The sequence below is a fragment of the Eulemur rufifrons genome, chromosome 2 (assembly GCF_041146395.1).
Source record: "Eulemur rufifrons isolate Redbay chromosome 2, OSU_ERuf_1, whole genome shotgun sequence".
NCBI classification, from domain to species: Eukaryota; Metazoa; Chordata; class Mammalia; order Primates; family Lemuridae; genus Eulemur; species Eulemur rufifrons.
Genome location: NC_090984.1, coordinates 116,101,613 through 116,119,614, shown reverse-complemented (window position 1 = coordinate 116,119,614; position 18,002 = coordinate 116,101,613). Strand labels below are relative to the sequence as shown.

General features: G+C 40.5%; 3 protein-coding genes across 4 annotated transcripts; 2 read left to right on the top strand and 1 right to left on the bottom strand.

Moving 5' to 3' along the window:
• The first annotated feature begins 25 nt into the window (after nucleotides 1-25).
• On the top strand, nucleotides 26-3,150 carry GON7 (GON7 subunit of KEOPS complex). Its single transcript, XM_069465249.1, has 2 exons — nucleotides 26-294; nucleotides 2,360-3,150. The coding sequence occupies exons 1-2, from the start codon at nucleotides 87-89 to the stop codon at nucleotides 2,452-2,454; spliced, it is 303 nt and encodes a 100-aa protein (XP_069321350.1). The 5' UTR covers nucleotides 26-86; the 3' UTR covers nucleotides 2,455-3,150.
• A 10,783-nt stretch (nucleotides 3,151-13,933) lies between these two features.
• Nucleotides 13,934-15,488, bottom strand: LYSET (lysosomal enzyme trafficking factor). 2 transcript variants are annotated; one of them, XM_069465248.1, is made up of 2 exons: nucleotides 15,441-15,488; nucleotides 13,934-14,532 (listed from the first exon to the last, which is right to left on the bottom strand). In XM_069465248.1, the coding sequence occupies exon 2, from the start codon at nucleotides 14,514-14,516 to the stop codon at nucleotides 14,121-14,123; it is 396 nt and encodes a 131-aa protein (XP_069321349.1). In that variant the 5' UTR covers nucleotides 14,517-14,532; nucleotides 15,441-15,488; the 3' UTR covers nucleotides 13,934-14,120. The 2 variants fall into 2 exon arrangements, with proteins under 2 accessions (XP_069321349.1, XP_069321348.1); XM_069465247.1 differs by lacking the exon at nucleotides 15,441-15,488 and adding an exon at nucleotides 14,984-15,434.
• Nucleotides 15,489-15,610: 122 nt separating this feature from the next.
• MOAP1 (modulator of apoptosis 1) lies at nucleotides 15,611-17,735 on the top strand. The gene is made up of 2 exons (XM_069465246.1): nucleotides 15,611-15,866; nucleotides 16,068-17,735. The coding sequence occupies exon 2, from the start codon at nucleotides 16,188-16,190 to the stop codon at nucleotides 17,247-17,249; it is 1,062 nt and encodes a 353-aa protein (XP_069321347.1). The 5' UTR covers nucleotides 15,611-15,866; nucleotides 16,068-16,187; the 3' UTR covers nucleotides 17,250-17,735.
• The last annotated feature ends 267 nt before the right edge of the window (nucleotides 17,736-18,002 follow it).

The following is an 18,002-nucleotide window of genomic DNA, read 5'->3' as shown; positions in this document are numbered from 1 at the left end:
CCTCTCCCGCCGGCGCCCGCGGCGGGCTGCTTTCCGCTTCCGGGTAGCGCTCCCCTCCGGCGCGTTCTTGAAGCTAAGCGGTCGCCATGGAGCTGTTGGGAGAGTACATCGGGCAGGACGGGCAGCAGCGGCGGCTGCGGGTGTCCTGTGAGGCGCCGGGTGACGCTGACCGTTTCCGGGGCCTGTTGTCGGGAGTGGCCCAGATGAAGGAGCTGGTAACCGAACTCTTCGGCTCCCTGGTACAGCAGGAAGCGCAGCACCGGCTGGCGGCGGCTCCAGACGAGGCCTTGGACGGTGAGCTCTGAGACAGTGCTGGAGCGACTGGAGGGCGGGGCGGGGCGAAATCTGCTTGGGGAGCCGGTGTAGAGTCGTGGACATGGAGAAAGTGAGCCTCAGGGGAAGAAAAATTGTATCTAAAAAGTATTGGCACTCACCGTCACATTTATCCGGGCTGCTTCTACTCGGGCATTTTCACAACTCATTTATATCACAGAAAATGTGCTGAAGGCTACTACCCTGTGCCAGGCACTGGGCTGAGCTCTGAAGAAAGGACGAGATGAATGCGACTCAGTTCCTGCCATAGTGGAACACAAGGGGATTAGACAGGCAAACACTTGTTAAAAGAGTGAAAATGTGATTCTGTGGTCCTCTATAGTTATTGCAAACAGAGAGAACGCAGGAAGGCTTCTTAGAGGGCATAGTTCTTGAGCTGGGTGTTGAAGGATGAAAAGGAGTTTTACCAAGCGAGAAATTACAAACATGTTTGGAAGAGTGCGATTTGTCGCAGAAGGTGGGGTGGGGAACCTGCGGCCTTCTGCTTCTAAGACTTCTTTTTTAAGCACCAAATGAGACAAGAAAAGCTTCATCTTTCTCTGCTGCACTCCTTTTAATAAAAGGATTTGTTCTGTAAAATTTGGATTCAATCGAGAGGGCGCACTTAAGGACCTAGAAGGCCACATTTTGCTTTAAGGGCGCAGGTTCACCACCCCTTTGACTTTTCCTTTCCATCTTGAGAATTAGGTCTTGATAATGTGGATGTTGGCTATAATCAAAAAGAACAATCAATAACAAGTATTAGCTAGAATGTGAAGAAATTGGAGACCTTGTACATCGTTGATGGAAGTGTAAAATGGTGTGCTCACTTTCAAAAAGTTTGGTAGTTAGTTCCTCAGAAAGTTAACATAGTTACCATATGACCCAGCAGTTCTCCACTGCTAGTCCTCCCAAGAGAACTGGAAACAAGCTCATACACAAAAAACTTACACCTGAATGTGCATAGCAGCATTATTCATAATAGCTAAAAAGTGGAAAAAACACAAATATCCATCAACTGATGTGTACGTAAACAAAATGTGATATATATCCATACAGTGGAATACTATTTAGCAATAAAAAGGAATGAAGTGTTGGTAGACGCTACAACATGAATACACCTTGAAAACGTTATGCTAAGTGGAAGAAGCCAGACACGAAGGGGATACCTGTTGTATGATTTCATTTATGTGAATGTGCAGAATAGGCAAATCCATAGAGATAGAAAATAGATTACTAACGTGGGCACAGTGCACACCTGTAGTCCCAGTTACTTAGAGGCTTCTGTGAGAGGATTGGTGTAGCACAGGAGTTGGAGTCCAGCCTGGGCAACAGAGCAAGACCCCATCTCTAAAAAAAAAATTTCTTTTAAAAAGAAAAGGCCGGGCAGGCAAGGTGGCTCACACCTGTAATCCTAGCACTCTGGGAGGCCAAGGCAGGCGGGAGAATCGCTTGAGCTCAGGAGTTAGAGACCAGCCTGAACAAGAGCAAGACCCCCATCTCTACTAAAAATAGAAAAAAATTAGCCAGCATGGTGGTGCATGCCTGTAGGCCCAGCAACTTGGGAGGCTGAGGCAGGAGGATCGCTTGAGCCCAGGAATTTGAGGTTGTGGTGAGCTATGATGACACCACTGCATTCTCGGTGGGGTGACAGAACTAGACTCCATGTCCAAAAAAATAAATAAAGGAAACTAGATTAGTGGTTGTCAAGAGGAATGACTGCTAATGGATACAGCGTTTCTTTTTGGAGTGATGAAAGTGTTCTAGAATTAGAATGGTGATAATTCCACAAGCTACTGGATATACTAAAAACCCCTAAACTGTACACTTTAAGAGAGTGAATTTTATGGAAAATGAATTAATACCTCCAAAAAAGAAAGTGATGGAAAAGAAACGTTTTGAACACTGACATTCTCAAAATCTTTTTAATCTAAAATATGCATGGTTTTATTAATCCCTAGATTAAAATAGTCTCATTATCAACCATTTTAGCTATCTGTATTTCTTTCACCCACTGAACATATACAACAAATATTTATTTTAAAAGGTGATGATGAAGATGATGCAGAAGATGAAAATAACATTGATAACAGAGCTAACTCAGATGGACCATCTGCAAAACGGCCAAAACCACCATCTTAACAATAGCCTTATGAAATTTTAAAGACTGCTACTATATCCTAATTATCACACACTGACATTTAAGGAAGACTTGTGCTCTAATTTGAGACAACTTTGTCAAAGAGAAAATGGTTTCTTCTGTTTGTAGCAAAGAAAGATAATAAATGTTTAGAAATGAAATTTGTTTTCTTGAATGAGAAATAAATTTCAGGCCATGGAAATAAAACAGAACATTTCATAATATATAATATCTTCTAAGTTGGCAACTGAATTTTTATCATTGTTTTCTATATTTAAAATAACCATTGAATTGTGTGGTGTCTGCATCTTTTACCTTCTGCTTCTGTTAAGAGTACATATTATATTTCATAGGCAATAACATTTCAAAGAACTGACATGAGCAAGATGAAATTGAATATTAAATATGAAAATGTCAGTTCTTTGTAAGTAGAAGGAAAATAAGGGAATAAAAGTACTGAAAAGGAAGGAGAATCCTTGAGAGAGACCCAAGAAAACCTTTAATTCACACCCACACCCAATTTACAGACATCCAGAGAGGATGCCCACTCAAGGAATGTGCACTAATTTTCTGATTTATCTTGTACTTTAAGAGAGCCAGATGGGGTGTGTTTTTGTGCTGTGATATGGTATATATACAAGTAAAAATATAAGACCTTAAGTAAATAATCTGTGTTGACTATAACTTAGATATTTCCTTTTCTCCTGTAGCCATACTTTGATTTGCTTAACAAAAGACTTGAATTCTTTTAAAAATATATATTCCTAAAATATGTGTGTGTGTGTGTTCCTTTTCTGCATTTCAGTGAGACTCGGGCACTTTTATTTACTGTGCATCTTTCCTGATTAGAATGCAAAGAAATCAAGTAGCATGTACCTAATGAAACACAAAATAGTCATAGAATTTTAGAGTTGGAAGTAACCTTACAAATTATATGATTTATTTCAGGGATAAATCAAATCTCAGAATAGGTATTTGCCTCCAGATTACAGAGCCAACCATTGGCAGAGCTGGGTTACATAAAAAGTCTTTAGTTATTTTGTTAAGCTGATAAAAGAATGGAGAAATCAGTAACTTTTATGAATCACCTTTATTATGAAATAATTTAAATGATATTACTGTAGTACTTTCCCACTTATACATCCTGAAAACTATAGCTTACAAAGTACTATATATTATTAAGAAATTTCAATTTACATACCTTTTCATATCCTTAAAATACTGTTTTACTTGGAACATCAGCTTTCCACTAAGGACTCTTAGATAATCAAAACAATGCCAACTAGAAGTTGTTGTAAACAGTCAGAAATTATCTTGTTTAGTTTATGATAATGTGTCTAATATTCAACTGTTATAATTCCATTATCTCTATACAGTCCTTAAAGAAAAAAACTTAGCCTGTATATACTTAAAATTGATCACATTGTTAAATTGATAGCTGAACTTTGCTCCTGAACATTTTATGTTTTCTTCTTTGTTTGGTAAATGTGTTTAAAAAGAAGAAATTTCAAGATAATATTTGTGCTTATGGCCTAATGTTTTGAGGTTCTGGTTATAGGTTTGATCTTTAAGTTTAATACTGATTCTAATTCTAATACTGTCTTCTTCATAAGCCATATGTTTGACAAAAAAAGCTCAGTTTCAAGGACCAATATAGAAGAAATGCTTTGCCAAGTTTTCTAATCTGCTGCCTTCTAGTAGTACAGATATTAGCCACAGGCAAGCAGAACAAATCTACTCTTTGAAACAGCTCCAACTTTACTTTTGTACAGGAAATTCAACACCACAATCTCACCTAAAAATAAACTTGACACTAGACTTACATAAATCTTTAAAAATGTGAAACATGGAATTTAGGCAAGATAGATCTCTTTTCTAAAAGTAAGTGCCTTTTGTGTCACAGTAAGAAATACTTATTTTAATAATAGAATTCTGTGGCCAAGGACAAGAACTTTTATAATAGGCTGTGATTGCCTGGCTATAGTATTAGGACATTTAAACCTTTTTTTTTTTTTTTTTTTTTAAATCACCTGGGAAGGCCAGGCACAGTGGCTCACACCTGTAATCCCAGCATTTTGGGAGGCCAATACCAGCCTGGGCAACATAGCAAGACCCTATCTATACAAAAAAGAAAGTTAGCCCCACATGGTAGTGTAGGCCTGTAGTCCCAGCTACTTGGGAGGCTGAGGCGGGGAGAATCTCTCGAGCCCAGGAGTTCAAGGCTGCAGTGAGCTGATGATGATCCCACTGCACTCCAGCCTGGGTGACAGAGTAAGACCCTGTCTCTAAAAAAATAATCACCTAGGAAGAAAAATTTACTTTGGAAAAAAAATAGGGGAAACAAAAAGTATGGGAGAAAATCATTATACCTCCTGCTGCCCTCCTGCCCCCACCCCCGAAACCAAACCCCAGTTTAGAAATGAGTGTTCACATTCAGGATTTATGCTTCTGCAACTAGTTGCCTTTCAAATCCTGGGACAAGTGGCCTCCTTTGTCTGCTCTTCTCACCCTTTAGGTTTCAATTTAAACATTTCCTCCTGGAGGACTTTTTAATTTTTTATTGAGAAAGCCTATCTTTTTTTTTTTTTGAGACAGTCTCACTCTGTTCCCCAGGCTAGAGTGCCGTGGCATCAGCCTAGCTCACAGCAACCTCAAACTCCTGGGCTCAAGCGATGTTCCTGCCTCAGCCTCCCAAGTAGCTGCGACTACAAGCATGTGCCACAATGCCCGGCTAACTTTTTGTATGTACTTTAGTTGTTTGGCTAGTATCTGTCTATTTTTAGTAGAGATGGGGATCTCGCTCTTGCTTAGGCTGGTCTCGAACTCCTGAGCTCAAACGATCCACCCGCCCCGGACTCCCAGAGTGCTAGGATTATAGGCATGAGCCACCGCGCCTGGCCTAGAAAGCCTATACTTTTATTTTTATTTTATTTTATTTATTTTTTTTGAAAGCCTATACTTTTAAAAGAAATAAAGTTTATATATTCTTTCAAATGAGAAAATCAGTTGGAGATGTCCATGGCCCTCAGCTTGTTATATAATACTTTTATCTATTCATAGTTCCTATTTAACCTATTAAAGATACAACTAATTCCTCAGTAGAATTATTCAATCTGTATAAGTATAGAATATTATTTCTTATATATTGCAGTAAGATTAATACATAAGACAATGTGAGAACCTAAGCTTTTAAACTCAATTATCAACCACTGTGTTGTGATAAAAGCCTTACAAGCAATTCCTGTATGAACTTACTGTGGTTGGTAGTTGAACACAGTTCAAAACAATATCCATACTGGTTATAGGTACAGATAAAATTAACGTGTTTTGGGAAATTACAATGTTATAAAAATATTTTATGATAATTATTTCTTGCATATTTATAGTAACAGTAGAATGTAAAATTTTCTATTGGAAAAATTGGAGAGTATTTGTAAAATAACACTTTCAGTTTTAATGAGAAAAGAAAGAAATAGTTTTTGTGATGAAGTTGGGTTCTTTTCTAACTCCTTAGAACATAAAAAATTTCAGGTTTGGGATAGATTCCAAGATTTTTAGTGTAAAAGACAAACCCATAAAAGTACTAGAAGAAAATGGCATAATGGTTTTTATAGTTTCAGAATAAGGAAGTTTTCCTATGCAAAAGTTTTCCTATGCAAGATTTTTAAAAATTCAGAAACCATAATAGAAAGATTAGTAAATGTGATTATATAATAATGAAAACATCTGATCATTCTGTAAATAATGTGAAAATATAGAGGGAAAAAGTATTTTTAGCACAACTGACTAAGAACTAATTTCTTTTTATAGATCTTTTCTGTACCAGTCTGGAAAAGACAACAGAAATAGGCAAAGGGGAGCAGGGAGATGGGTGAAAACCTACAGCAGGTACAATGAACACTAACTACCTGGGCACACTTTTAACCCTGACTCAAGCATTACAAAGTGATCTATGTAACCAAAAACACTTGTACCCCCGTAATACTTTGAAAATGTTTTAAAAAGCTAAACAAAAGAAAAGAAATGGGCAAAGGAAGGAAACAGGAAGATCACAGGAAAAGAAATACACATGGCTTTTAAGTGAAAAAGTATGCACTTCAGAGAAATTTAAATTAAAACCACAATGTGATACCATTTTTCACTTTTCAGACTAAAAGATCAACAGTTTTCATGTTGTATTAAGCTGGAAAGTATATTTCATTTGTTTGACCCAAGCAATCCTCCCTACCACCAGCCAGTCAATAGTGTATTGATGAGGATGGTGCGTGGTGACTCACGCCTGTAATCTCAGCACTTTGAGAGGCCGAGGTGGGAGAATCCCCTGAGCCCAGGAGTTTGAGGCCAGCCTGGGCAACATAGCGAGGCTCCATCTCTACAAAAAAAAAGTAAAAAAATACAGTGTATTGATGGTGACAGTATAAACTGGAATAAGCTCTTTGAATGTCAAGTTGATGATGATATTAAAATGTTAAATGTACATGCTCTTTGACTCAGCAATTTCACTCACAGGAATTTATCCTATAAATAATAACACACATGTGCACAAAGATCTATTCATAACATTATTCATTGCAGCATTAGTCTTGGTAACAGAAGACTGTAAACAACCTAAATGTCCAGCAGAAGACTAGTTAAATAAAAATAGAGGAACATGAGTACAATATTGTTCAGCCATTAAAAAGGCCAAGGTATAGCTCTATATGCTATTAGGATCAATCTCTGATATGTTAAATAAAAACTAGTAATATACAGAACTCTGTAGAATGCTCTTATTGGAGAATACAGGCTACATATGCATATAATATCTCTGAAAGCATAATCCAACTACCTCTGGGAAGAGGGAGTGGGAGTTAGAAGAGGGAGATTTTTCATTTTATACCCTTTCCTTCTCTGTTTTTTTTAATTGTATGTATTCTTCTACACTAATAGAGAAAACAATGTGAGACTTTGTTTTTAATTTTAAAAAGTCATGCTTTAAATTTAATAAAGACAGCAGCCATATTAACGTTTTAAAACACTGTCATGTAAGTAATTCAGGACAAAAAAATTCAGATTTTAAAAGCAAAACAAAAAATCCACATTTCCCATCCGACTACATTGTCAAAAGAGGGAGTAGAATGCAACTTCCAAGAGAGGGGAGGAGAGCTGGGCTAAATACGAGGTAGGGTACCATAAAAAAAGGAGGAGTTTCTAAAATCAATATCCCTCGCCTTAACCTTGAAAAAACTGCCCTATCGCCAGTGCATTATTTTCAAAGTATAAAATGGACTTTACATTGTTGCCTTAAGTATTCCAGTACTCAGGTAATTTGGGATCAGAAATGCTCATTTAAAAACATGGCCCAGGGCCAGGTAATCCCAATTCTCCAGAAACAGGAGGATTGCATGAGGCCAGGAGTTCAAGACCAGTTTGGGCAACATAGTGAGATGCTGTCTCTATAAAAAATGAAAATCAGCCAAGTGTGGCAGCACGTGCATGTAGTCCTAGCTACTCAGGAGGCTGAGGCAGGAGGATCACTTGAGCCCAGGAGTTTGAGGTTGCAGTGAGCTATGATTGCACCACTATATCCCAGCCTGGGTAACAAAGCAAGAACATTTTTCAAAAAAAATAAAATAGACATAGCCCAGGAAACAGTGAATGCTAGATATTAATAGCAAGCCTTTATTTAAATCTTTTAAAAACTAACATGGTGGCTCAGGCCTGTAATCCTAGACTCTGGGAGGCCAAGGCAGGAGGATCACTCGAGGTCAGGAGTTCAAGACCAGCCTGAGCAAGAGCAAGACCCCATCTCTGCCAAAAAGAAAAAATTATCCAGGCATGGTGGTGTGTGCCTGTAGTCCTAGCTAGTTAGGAGGCTGAGGCAGAGGAGTATGGTTTGGGCCCAGGAATCTGAGGTTGCAATGAGCTTTGATGATGCCACTGCACTCTACCCAGGGTGACAGAGTGAGAGTCTGTCTCAAAAAAAAAAAAGTAGCAGCTCACATTACCAGGTCATTGGGGTACAGTTTTAAAATAGAAATTTACTCTGATGCCAAAAATTCTACTAGGAATAGAAGTAACTTCTAGAAACAGTAGTTTGAGTAAGTGCATTATGGGTCCAAGGTATTGAACACCATAGTCCTGGAATTGTGCACTGTGGCTCTAAGAGTTGTGACACTTGGTGCATCACAGGTCGTTTAGGAAACCATTATCTTCATGATTTTAACTTGAGAGTCTCTCAGGGGCTCTAACCACCACTGCAAACCTTGTCTGTGAATGTGCATGTTTTTCTCTGCATCAAAAAGGAAAATTCCAAGACAACCAATATCACAAGAACTGCTGGCAAAAATAGAGAGGCTCATTTTAAATCTTGGCCTTGAAAAGAATATGTCACTACATGTTGAAATATGAAGAGCTTAAGAACTAGAGGCCATGCGTGGTGGCTCACGCCTGTAATCCTAACACTCTGGGAGGCTGAGGCAGGTGGATCGCTTGAGCTCAGGAGTTCGAGACCAGCCTGAGCAAGAGCGAGACCCCATCTCTACTAAAAAATAAAAAGAAATTAGCTGGACAACTAAAAGTATATAGAAAAAATCAGCCAGGCATGGTGGCACATGCCTGTAGTCCCAGCTACTCGGGAGACTGAGGCAGAAGGATCGCTTGAGCCCAGGAGTTTGAGGTTGCTGTTGAGCAAGGCTAACGCCACGGCACTCTAGCCAGGGCAAAAGAGCAAGACTCTGTCTCCAAAAAAAAAAAAAACTAAATTAGAACATGTGACAGATTATGCTATGTACTTAATAGTAAATGTTAACTTTTAACCTTTATTCTTTCTGGAGAGTGAAGCAGATTGTTTGGCAGTCTACCGAGAGAAGTTTTCAGTGGCAGTAAGAATTACTCATCCAATAAAAAATTACTGAGTACCTTTTATGTGCCAGATATTGTTCCAGGCATGAAGCCTACAGCAGTGGACAAACAGACAAAATCTCTGCCCTCAATAGTTTAGATTCTGACAAAATATATAACATCATGTGATAAGTGCTATGGAAAAAAATAAAGGATGCTGCTTAATTTTAAATAGGGTAGACAGGGTAGCCTCACTAAGGTAACATTTGAGCAAAGGTTTGAAAGTGATGGAGCAGGCCAGGGCTAAGCATCCAGAGGACACACTGCATGCAGGGCCCCTAAATCAGGGTTTTCCAGCATGTTCAAGAATCATCAAGACCAGCGTGGCTAGAGTGGGGTCAGGGCGGAGAGAGTAGTAGAAAATGAAGTAAGGAAAAGGGCAGGGGAGAACCACTTATGTAGGATTTTGTACGCCATGATAAGGACTGTGCCTTTTATTCTAAGAGAAGCTATCAGAGAATTGTTGAGAGGGATAATACTTTTAAAGGATCACTCTGGCCACTGGGTTGATAACACATTTGTAGGGGATTCGAGTAGATCTGGGTAGGTGGAGAGAAGATCAGCAGCTTGGTTTGGATGGGTTAAATTTCATGCACCTGGTAAGACATCTTAGTAAACATATCAAGCAGGCAGTTGGGTATTCACATCTGGAGCTCAGGAGAGAAATCCAAGGTAATGACATAAATTTAGGTATTTGAAGCCATGAGCCTGGATGACATGATCAAAGGAATATGAACAGAAAAGAGAACTGGGGCACAGCAACATTTAGAAGTTGAATGGATCCCGAGCAAGGAACCAGCACAGGCGGCATAAGAAGCTGGTGAGGCAGAAGGCAAACAAGAAAAATTATCTAGAACTGAGCCGTGGAATACATGCTAGCTACTTACCACATGTGGCTATTTAAATTAATTAGAATTGAAAATTTAGTTCCTCATTTACATTTAGCCACATTCCAAGTTCTCCTTTCATGCAGCTAGTGGCTACTGATTTGAACAGCACAGATACAGAACATTTCCATCATCGCTAAAATTCTACTGGACAGCGCTGGTCCAGAAGCGAACTGAAGGAAGTATCTCAACAGGAAATGTCAAAAACTGCTAATAAGTAAATTGAGGACTGAGACTTGACTGTTGATTGGATTTCATTATGTGTAAGCCACTGGCAACTTGACAGGAGAACAGTTTTGGTAGAGTGGGAGGCAAAAGCCTGACAGAAGTATTCAGGACAAACTGCAGGAGAGGACTTTAAATCAGAAGATAGAACTCGTTAATGATTTGCAATTAGAACAGCTGCAGTGAACTTACTGCAAAGTATTTGTTGAAGCCATTCCAAAGATAAGCACAGCTCTCATGCCTAACAGTTGAGTCTTTGGCAAATGATACATAAAAATCCCATGGACCAGTGATTCTCAACCCTAAAAGAATCATTTGAAGATTTTTAAAAACACGATTGCCTGGAGCCCACCCCAGAGACTGATATAACTGGTTGGGAAAGGATCCTGGCATTATTGTTTTGTTTTGTTGGCATTGTTTGTATGTGAGATGTTTTTCGTTTTTTGTTTATTTCCTTGGGTAATTTCAATGTACAAAGTTCAAGACCCACTCACAGCCTTAGACCAAAACATAAATACTTATACATGATGTTTCCCAATCATGGTCCAAAATTGTAAGGAACTTTGTATGATGGAGAATTAGCAAAGTGATGGCACATAATTGAAGCAAAGATGAGTCATGTGGTATTGTGGTTAGCTTTTCTGCCAGTATTTCAGAGATTGGGAATGTTAAATCCATCAAGAAAATCAACACTAGATAATCTTAATAAAAAACACCACCACCACCCATGATGAACAAACATACTGGTTTGATTATTTTATGGGTGCTGTTACTCATAGGAACATGTTATCTGATGACTCCACTTCTCCTTTCCCCAGAAAAGCTTTTTGTTAATTGAAAAAGTTTTGAAATAGAATCAAATTCTAAACTCTAAGGAAGCACAATTTTTGCTTTAAAACTGATAGTGTGTTTAAAACCAGAAAATGTATGTGGTAACTAAAGCTCCATGAATTTACATTTCTTCCATTCAGTTATCTAGTCCCTATACCAGCACATTTGAAAAAATAAAATACGGGGCATGCTTCCTGAAAAAATTCAACAGGGTTACTTCACTTTGCATGTAGTTGCAAACAAAATGACTTAATAAATCATTGTGAGATACAGCTCTATTTTTCTCATATCTAAAAACAAGAATTTACTAGTCATGGATCCTAGGATATTTGTCCCTTCCCTAAAATCCCTGAAGCATTTACTATATTTGCCTTTCCTCTTGCTACATAATTCTGTATTCACTGCATTTTGTAGTGTGATGTCAATATGAATAAATGATAATCTATTACACACAGATCTCCTATTCATCAATTTCAACCTCCTCCTCAATCTAAGAGCTAAGAGATTAAAAAAATATATTCCACCTTTCCCTCTTTAGCCCCTAAAGAATGCTTTGAACAATTAAAACCATAAACAAACTAGGAATGATCCACTACTTAGATAAATAATTCCTAGATAATCAAAAAGCAGATAAACCCAGCAATCTGAAACTTACTAATCACATTTGGGAATACTACATTAATCTTACTCTAATTATTTTAATACTTCTATTGTCAAGGCAATTTGATCCTGAAAGATGGAAATGAACTGAACATTTACTTACCAAATCCCAACACTACAATTTGAAGTATAAAAGAGATAGAATCTACTTCAATAAAAAGGAATTACCACAAGTGGCACAATCACAAACCTTGCATCACATCAAGCATTTATAAAACCAAAAATAACTGAAATAATTTTCTTAAATGACCACCTCAAGACTAATAATACAGGAAACTCCTCAATGATTTTCCTCAAATTATCATCTTTTTTGAGAAGCAGTAGAGTGGAATAATAAAGAGCTGCAGATTTGAAGCCAGACATCCTGGGTTCAAATCCTGGCTCTTCCACTTACTTGCTATGTGATCATGGGCAAGTTATTAATGCCTGTGCTTCAGGTTTCCTCTTCTGTAAAATGGCACTAGTACTGGTATGATACTTGCCTTACTTACCTTGTAGGACTATTGTGAAGAATGAATGTAGTAAATCACTCATAAATAATGCCTGCAGCATGCCTACTAAGTACTCAGAAGATGCAAGTGACTTGGTTATCTGACCCTCACAGAAACAGGTATTTCAAACTGCTGCTTACTTTGAAGATTCAGTATATTGTATCAAAAGATACATCGTTTCACTTAACTAGAACTCTGAAGGTAGTAAGGGAGATAGACTAGGTGGAGAAGGATCTGATCCTGTGCTTTTGCATTACAAAGGTACTAGCTTTCTTTTGAGTACAAGCTTGCTATGGAATACTCTGGTCAAACCAGATACAGCATGAAGGTGAGGTTGCTAGGAAACTTTCAGATTTTTCAGTAGCTCAAAAAATTGAGAAAAACTTTTTTTAATAATATTGCCATCTCCATTCTTTGGCATGACTAGACAAACAGTACCCAGTGCTAAAACATTTGTCATTTGTGAGAAGCACTATAGCTAAGTGGTTAGTAACAAAGACATCAGAATGCCTACTTATGACCCTAGCTCTGCTACTCACTAGCTGTGTGACCTTTGGCAAGTTACTTAACTTCTCTGCCTCAGTTTCCTTATCTATAAAATCTTAATAATTGTCATCTCATAGGGTTATTGGAAAGATTACATGAGTTAATTAACGTAAAGCTCTTAAAACAGGGCCCAACAGACTAAGCACCAAAAGATGTTATGATTATGAAAACAATATAAAATGTTTCCCCGTATTAATGACATAACTGTATAAAAATATATTTTGATCTCACCCAGAAAAGAAAAAAATCTATTTCCATTTTTAGTTATTTGTATTGGTACCAAACACGAGGTAGTACAAATGCAAAGGAGGAGGTACAGGGATCACATCTTCATGCAATTAACCTATTGCCTGAAGACCTGACCTTGGGCCAGGAAAGAAAATCAGAAGGATGATGACTTGATAGTATCTTTTAGAGGGGTATCATGCATCTGATAAGGACTGGACTAAATTACCTGCAATATTTTCACTGAATGCTTTGTTTCTGTCTTCTGGGTATAAGTTATTTACAGACTTTCAAACATGCAGTCTCTTCCCAAGTAGTTTTTTAAAACCAGTAACATTAATGATTTAGCTAGCTATTACCAAGAAGAAGAACAAATTCTGCTTATCAAGACAGCCATCACCTTAATAATTTTATACCAGTTCCTCATAAGCTGATAGCAAGCAAGTATAAACAGTTGTCTTAGCTACAACAGGATAAATTGGTGTTTTAGTCTGAAGAATTTTAAAGCAAGCCAAGTAATTGTATAAAATTTAAATTTTATGACCATGTTTGGACCTTTGTACACTTAACACAATGGAAATGTTCATATTCAGTTTTTCCCCCCAATGGAAAAAATTGTGATTCATCACTATGTTGCACAGTAGATTAGAAATATGAGTTCAGGTTACTAAAGAATGCAAATAACAGATACGATTTTACTTCCAAAATCTGAAGTCATCAACATGATTCTGTAGTACTATATGTCAGGCTTTACCTAAAAACTCATTATTATTCAGATAAAGATAGCCCCCTAGTCACATTTTTTAAAAAGCCTCTGCCCCACCACAACTTCCTGAGATCTGTGAAGAAACTGCAGTCTTGTGATCAGACTCCATATAGTACTGGCAGTTTTGTAATCGTAGGGAAAAAACGGTGACGATTTTATGTGTCAATTAGTTGTAGTCTGCTGATCTGATTAGAAGCCTTGACAAATGCCTGGTGGCGATTGCAAATAACTGCCAAGCATATGGGGATGATACAGTAGCCCACCGTTTTGGGATCAGCTCTTGTACAAGAGTAAAGGAACAAAAACATCTGTAAGTAAGGTATCAGAAAAATAATTGTCCACAACCAAAAAGGCAGGGAGAGTAACCGAGCTTTCAAGGAGTGTGTCCATGTGGTTCCTTCAAGGGGCTCCTCAGGGTGCTGTTGAATGTGTTCCAAGGCCAGCCTGTTGTAAGTCTCATTGATTTCAAAAACATAGTAAAATGCTGCTGCACTTGCTAAAAGATACAATCCCACTCCAATCCATCCCATCCGCTGACGGAAATTCATCATTCTCCATGCTCTGTGCCTTCAAGTTTAAAAAAAATACAGTTAGGGTCTAGTAATGCTGTCACAGCAACTATTCCAAATGCATTTTCTTTATTTCCAAGAGTTCTAAAACATCCCAGTAACATATTAAAGATTCAAAATAATCAAATTACATTTATTAAGAAATGTAAACAACTTACAGGTTGTTGTTTTGTGTAAGTTATGAGCAAGTAAAAACACTGGTTTCTGTATGTATTGAGTTCTGCTTTTTATGTGAATCCCACAGAATAAATAAATCATTACACCCTACTTAAACAGGTCCACTTTTCCTTCCAAAACTGGAATTAAACCAGTTTCCTACGGTACATTTCACTTTTAGCGTTGAAATACTTTCTCGCTTAACAGTATTGCTTCAGACGGGAACACTCGGTTGTAAAAGTCAAGCCAACGTTGGAGCCCCCAAGTTAAGACGGTAACTCTTAAACACTTACAATGGTCCCGAAAATCTTCCTGTTCCCACGGCAAGCGTTAAAGAGTCACTCAGTTCTGAATAATCGGGTGGTTTTGGCATTTCAGAGAAAGCGACCATAAAAGAAATCCCCTGGGTCACCCGGCTCGGAGAAAGGTGAGCGCCGCCAGCCTGGAGCGCAAGCTAACTGTGATTAAGTACAGCGTGACTGCAGCCGGTCACGCGGCGGCCCGGCCCCTATCGCCGCTGCCGGAGCCCCATTCGGGGCACCCGGCCCGGCCGGGAGACTTCCCAGCCACCTGGGCCTCCCAGCAGCCGGCCCCGCCCCCTGCCGCGCTGCAGCGCCGGCCCAAGGCGACCAAAGCTGCTCGGGCAGAGCCAGGCCCAGGCCTCACAGCCCTGCGACGCCGAGAGAGCTGCGCCCCGCAGTTACCGCCGGCCTAGCCTTCCGGCAAATCTGACTAGGTCCCGGGTCTCACCTTCCTGTCCCGGCTAGCCAGCCCGCCTGCCCTCCCGGATGCCGCCGCAGTCGGAGCTTCCGGCTCTGGCCGGAAGCAAGCGCGCCCCGCCCGGAAGGCCCGGCTCTTCGTGGCGTCAGGGCGCTTCCGCCGCTGCCCCGCCTCCCAGAGCAAGCCGAAAGCGACTCGAACTGGGACTCGGGCTGGGGCCACTGCGGCGCGAGTGGTGGCCGGCCCTTCAGGTGGGCAGCTGTCTGGGCCTGACGACCTCAGCCTTGCCCCCTGGTGCCCGGCTCTGATCACCCCTCACTCCTTGCTGCGGAGAGCCCCGCAGGGACGAGGCGGTACGGCAGCGATCGCCTTGGCCCCCAGAGCGTCCATCCGAGCCGAGTGGAGCCGGCCTGGCGCCTCGGCCGCCGGCGGACGGACGCGGGCACCGAGCACTAGGTAACGGTGAGGGGGAGCGGGTCCCGCGAGCGGCCCTGCAGGCCCGACGTGCGCAGGGGCGCCCGAGCTGGGAGAGGGTGAGATGGCTGCTTGCCGCAGGGCGCTGCAGTGTGTGGGCCCGGTGGGCCCGGTGAGCCCGGTGGGGGCTTGCACGGGCGCCCTGAACGTCGGCACGTTTAACCTGACTGCTCTGTCCTGCAGGCTGCTGGACCTCGGCACATTACGAGACTCACCTGGGGTACCGCGGAGGATTACTCTGAATTGCGGTGGGCATCTGTGTCCCGAACGAATTAGAACTTAAAATCTATTATTTCGGGCGCCATGACGTTGAGACTCTTAGAAGATTGGTGCAGGGGGATGGATATGAACCCTCGAAAGGCGCTGTTGATTGCTGGCATCCCCCAGACCTGCAGTGTGGCAGAAATCGAGGAGGCTCTGCGGGCTGGTTTAGCTCCTTTGGGGGAGTACAGACTGCTTGGGAGGATGTTCAGGAGGGACGAGAACAGGAATGTAGCCTTAGTAGGCCTTACTGAGGAGACTGTTCATGCTCTGGTCCCTAAGGAGATACCGGGAAAAGGGGGTATCTGGAGAGTGATCTTTAAGCCCCCTGACCCAGATAATGAATTTCTAAGCAGATTAAATGAATTTTTAGAGGGAGAGGGGATAACAATGAGTGAATTGACTAGAGCTCTAGGGTATGAAAATGACCCCTTTGACCTAGACCAGGACATGATCCCAGAAATGCGGGCCCCTATGTTGGCACAGGCATTGGATGAGGCTCTTCAGCCTGCCCTGCAATACCTGAACTATAAAAAGCTGAGAGTATTCTCGGGCAGGGATCCTCCAGAAGCAGAAGAGGAAGAATTCGGACCCTGGTTGTTTCATACTACTCAAATGATGAAGGCATGGCAGGTGTCAGATGCAGAGAAAAGAAGGCGATTGCTAGAGAGCCTCAGAGGCCCAGCATTAGATGTTATTCGTGTCCTCAAGATCAGCAATCCTTTAATTACAGTCCGTGAATGCCTGCAGGCTCTTGAGCAGGTATTTGGGGTTATAGATAATCCTAGGGAGTTGCAGATCAAATATCTAACCACTTACCAGAAGGATGAAGAAAAATTATCTGCTTACATACTAAGGCTGGAGCCTTTGTTACAGAAGCTGGTCCAGAGAGGAGCAATTGAGAAAGACATTGTGAATCAGGCCCGCTTAGACCAAATCGTTGCTGGGGCAGTCCACAGAACAGTTCGCAGACAGTTTGATCTGCCAGAGGATGGCCCAGCCCCTGGCTTTTTGCAGTTACTGGCACTGATAAAGGATGGAGAAGCAGTTGAGGAGGAGGAGGAGGCCCTTCTCCAGGCAGGATTAGGAGAGCATTTCACCTGAATCTCCAGGAAGGGATATCTGTCAATAAGTGGAGCATGAAAGTAGAAGAGTCTGTGTACTCCAGTGATGGACGTTAACCAGTCCCTGCCTGTGCTGCCAAGTAACTGATTTTTGTGCAGGTCTCAGTATAAACCCTTTGTCATTTCTGTGCCTGTTTAATGTCTCCTAAGTGTGTCATTGACTAGGAAGGGTGTAGTTCTGCACTGCTATTTATTTAAAACTGCTATTATCTATTTAAATTAGTCCCTGTGAATTTTTTATCATGCAAAATTGTACAAAAGCTCTGTCACTACATACGTGTAGTGCTCTGAGAGGACAGGGAAGGCTCAGGTGCACATGCTGACCCGATCTCAGTGAGATGTCAGCTTGTTTGATAACATGTGCAAGTGTAGCATGTCACATGTGATGATGTTACATCAATAGTTTTTAGGTGTATATTGCCCTACATTTACGATGAAGATCAAGAGCAGTGGTTAAGATAATTATTTTTTGTATGAATCAGAATTATATTGGTTCTGTGCAATCAAAAGGCATAATTGAATGCTGAAGTTGATAAGTTTGCAGTGACCACCTTTAACCCCAGATTTGTGATATGTGTCATCAAAGCATCCAGTTCTGAATGTCATTTTCATGGTTTAAAATTATAGTTATAAAATAAAGGAATGCTAGAAAAAAAAGACTTCTTTTATCTGTTTTGTTTATATCAAGGTTCTAAGAAAGATTTCATTTGAACAAAGGATTCCTAAAGCAGGA

Bases quoted from the DNA above. Each gene is read 5' to 3' on its own strand.
- MOAP1 (XM_069465246.1), top strand. From the start codon at position 16,188: ATGACGTTGAGACTCTTAGAAGATTGGTGCAGGGGGATGGATATGAAC.
- GON7 (XM_069465249.1), top strand. From the start codon at position 87: ATGGAGCTGTTGGGAGAGTACATCGGGCAGGACGGGCAGCAGCGGCGG. The intron at 295-2,359 runs GTGAGCTCTGAG...TTATTTTAAAAG, and splicing joins TCCAGACGAGGCCTTGGACG to GTGATGATGAAGATGATGCA.
- LYSET (XM_069465247.1), bottom strand. From the start codon at position 15,081: ATGGTCGCTTTCTCTGAAATGCCAAAACCACCCGATTATTCAGAACTG. The intron at 14,533-14,983 runs GTAAGTGTTTAA...TTAAACTTGAAG, and splicing joins GGAAGATTTTCGGGACCATT to GCACAGAGCATGGAGAATGA.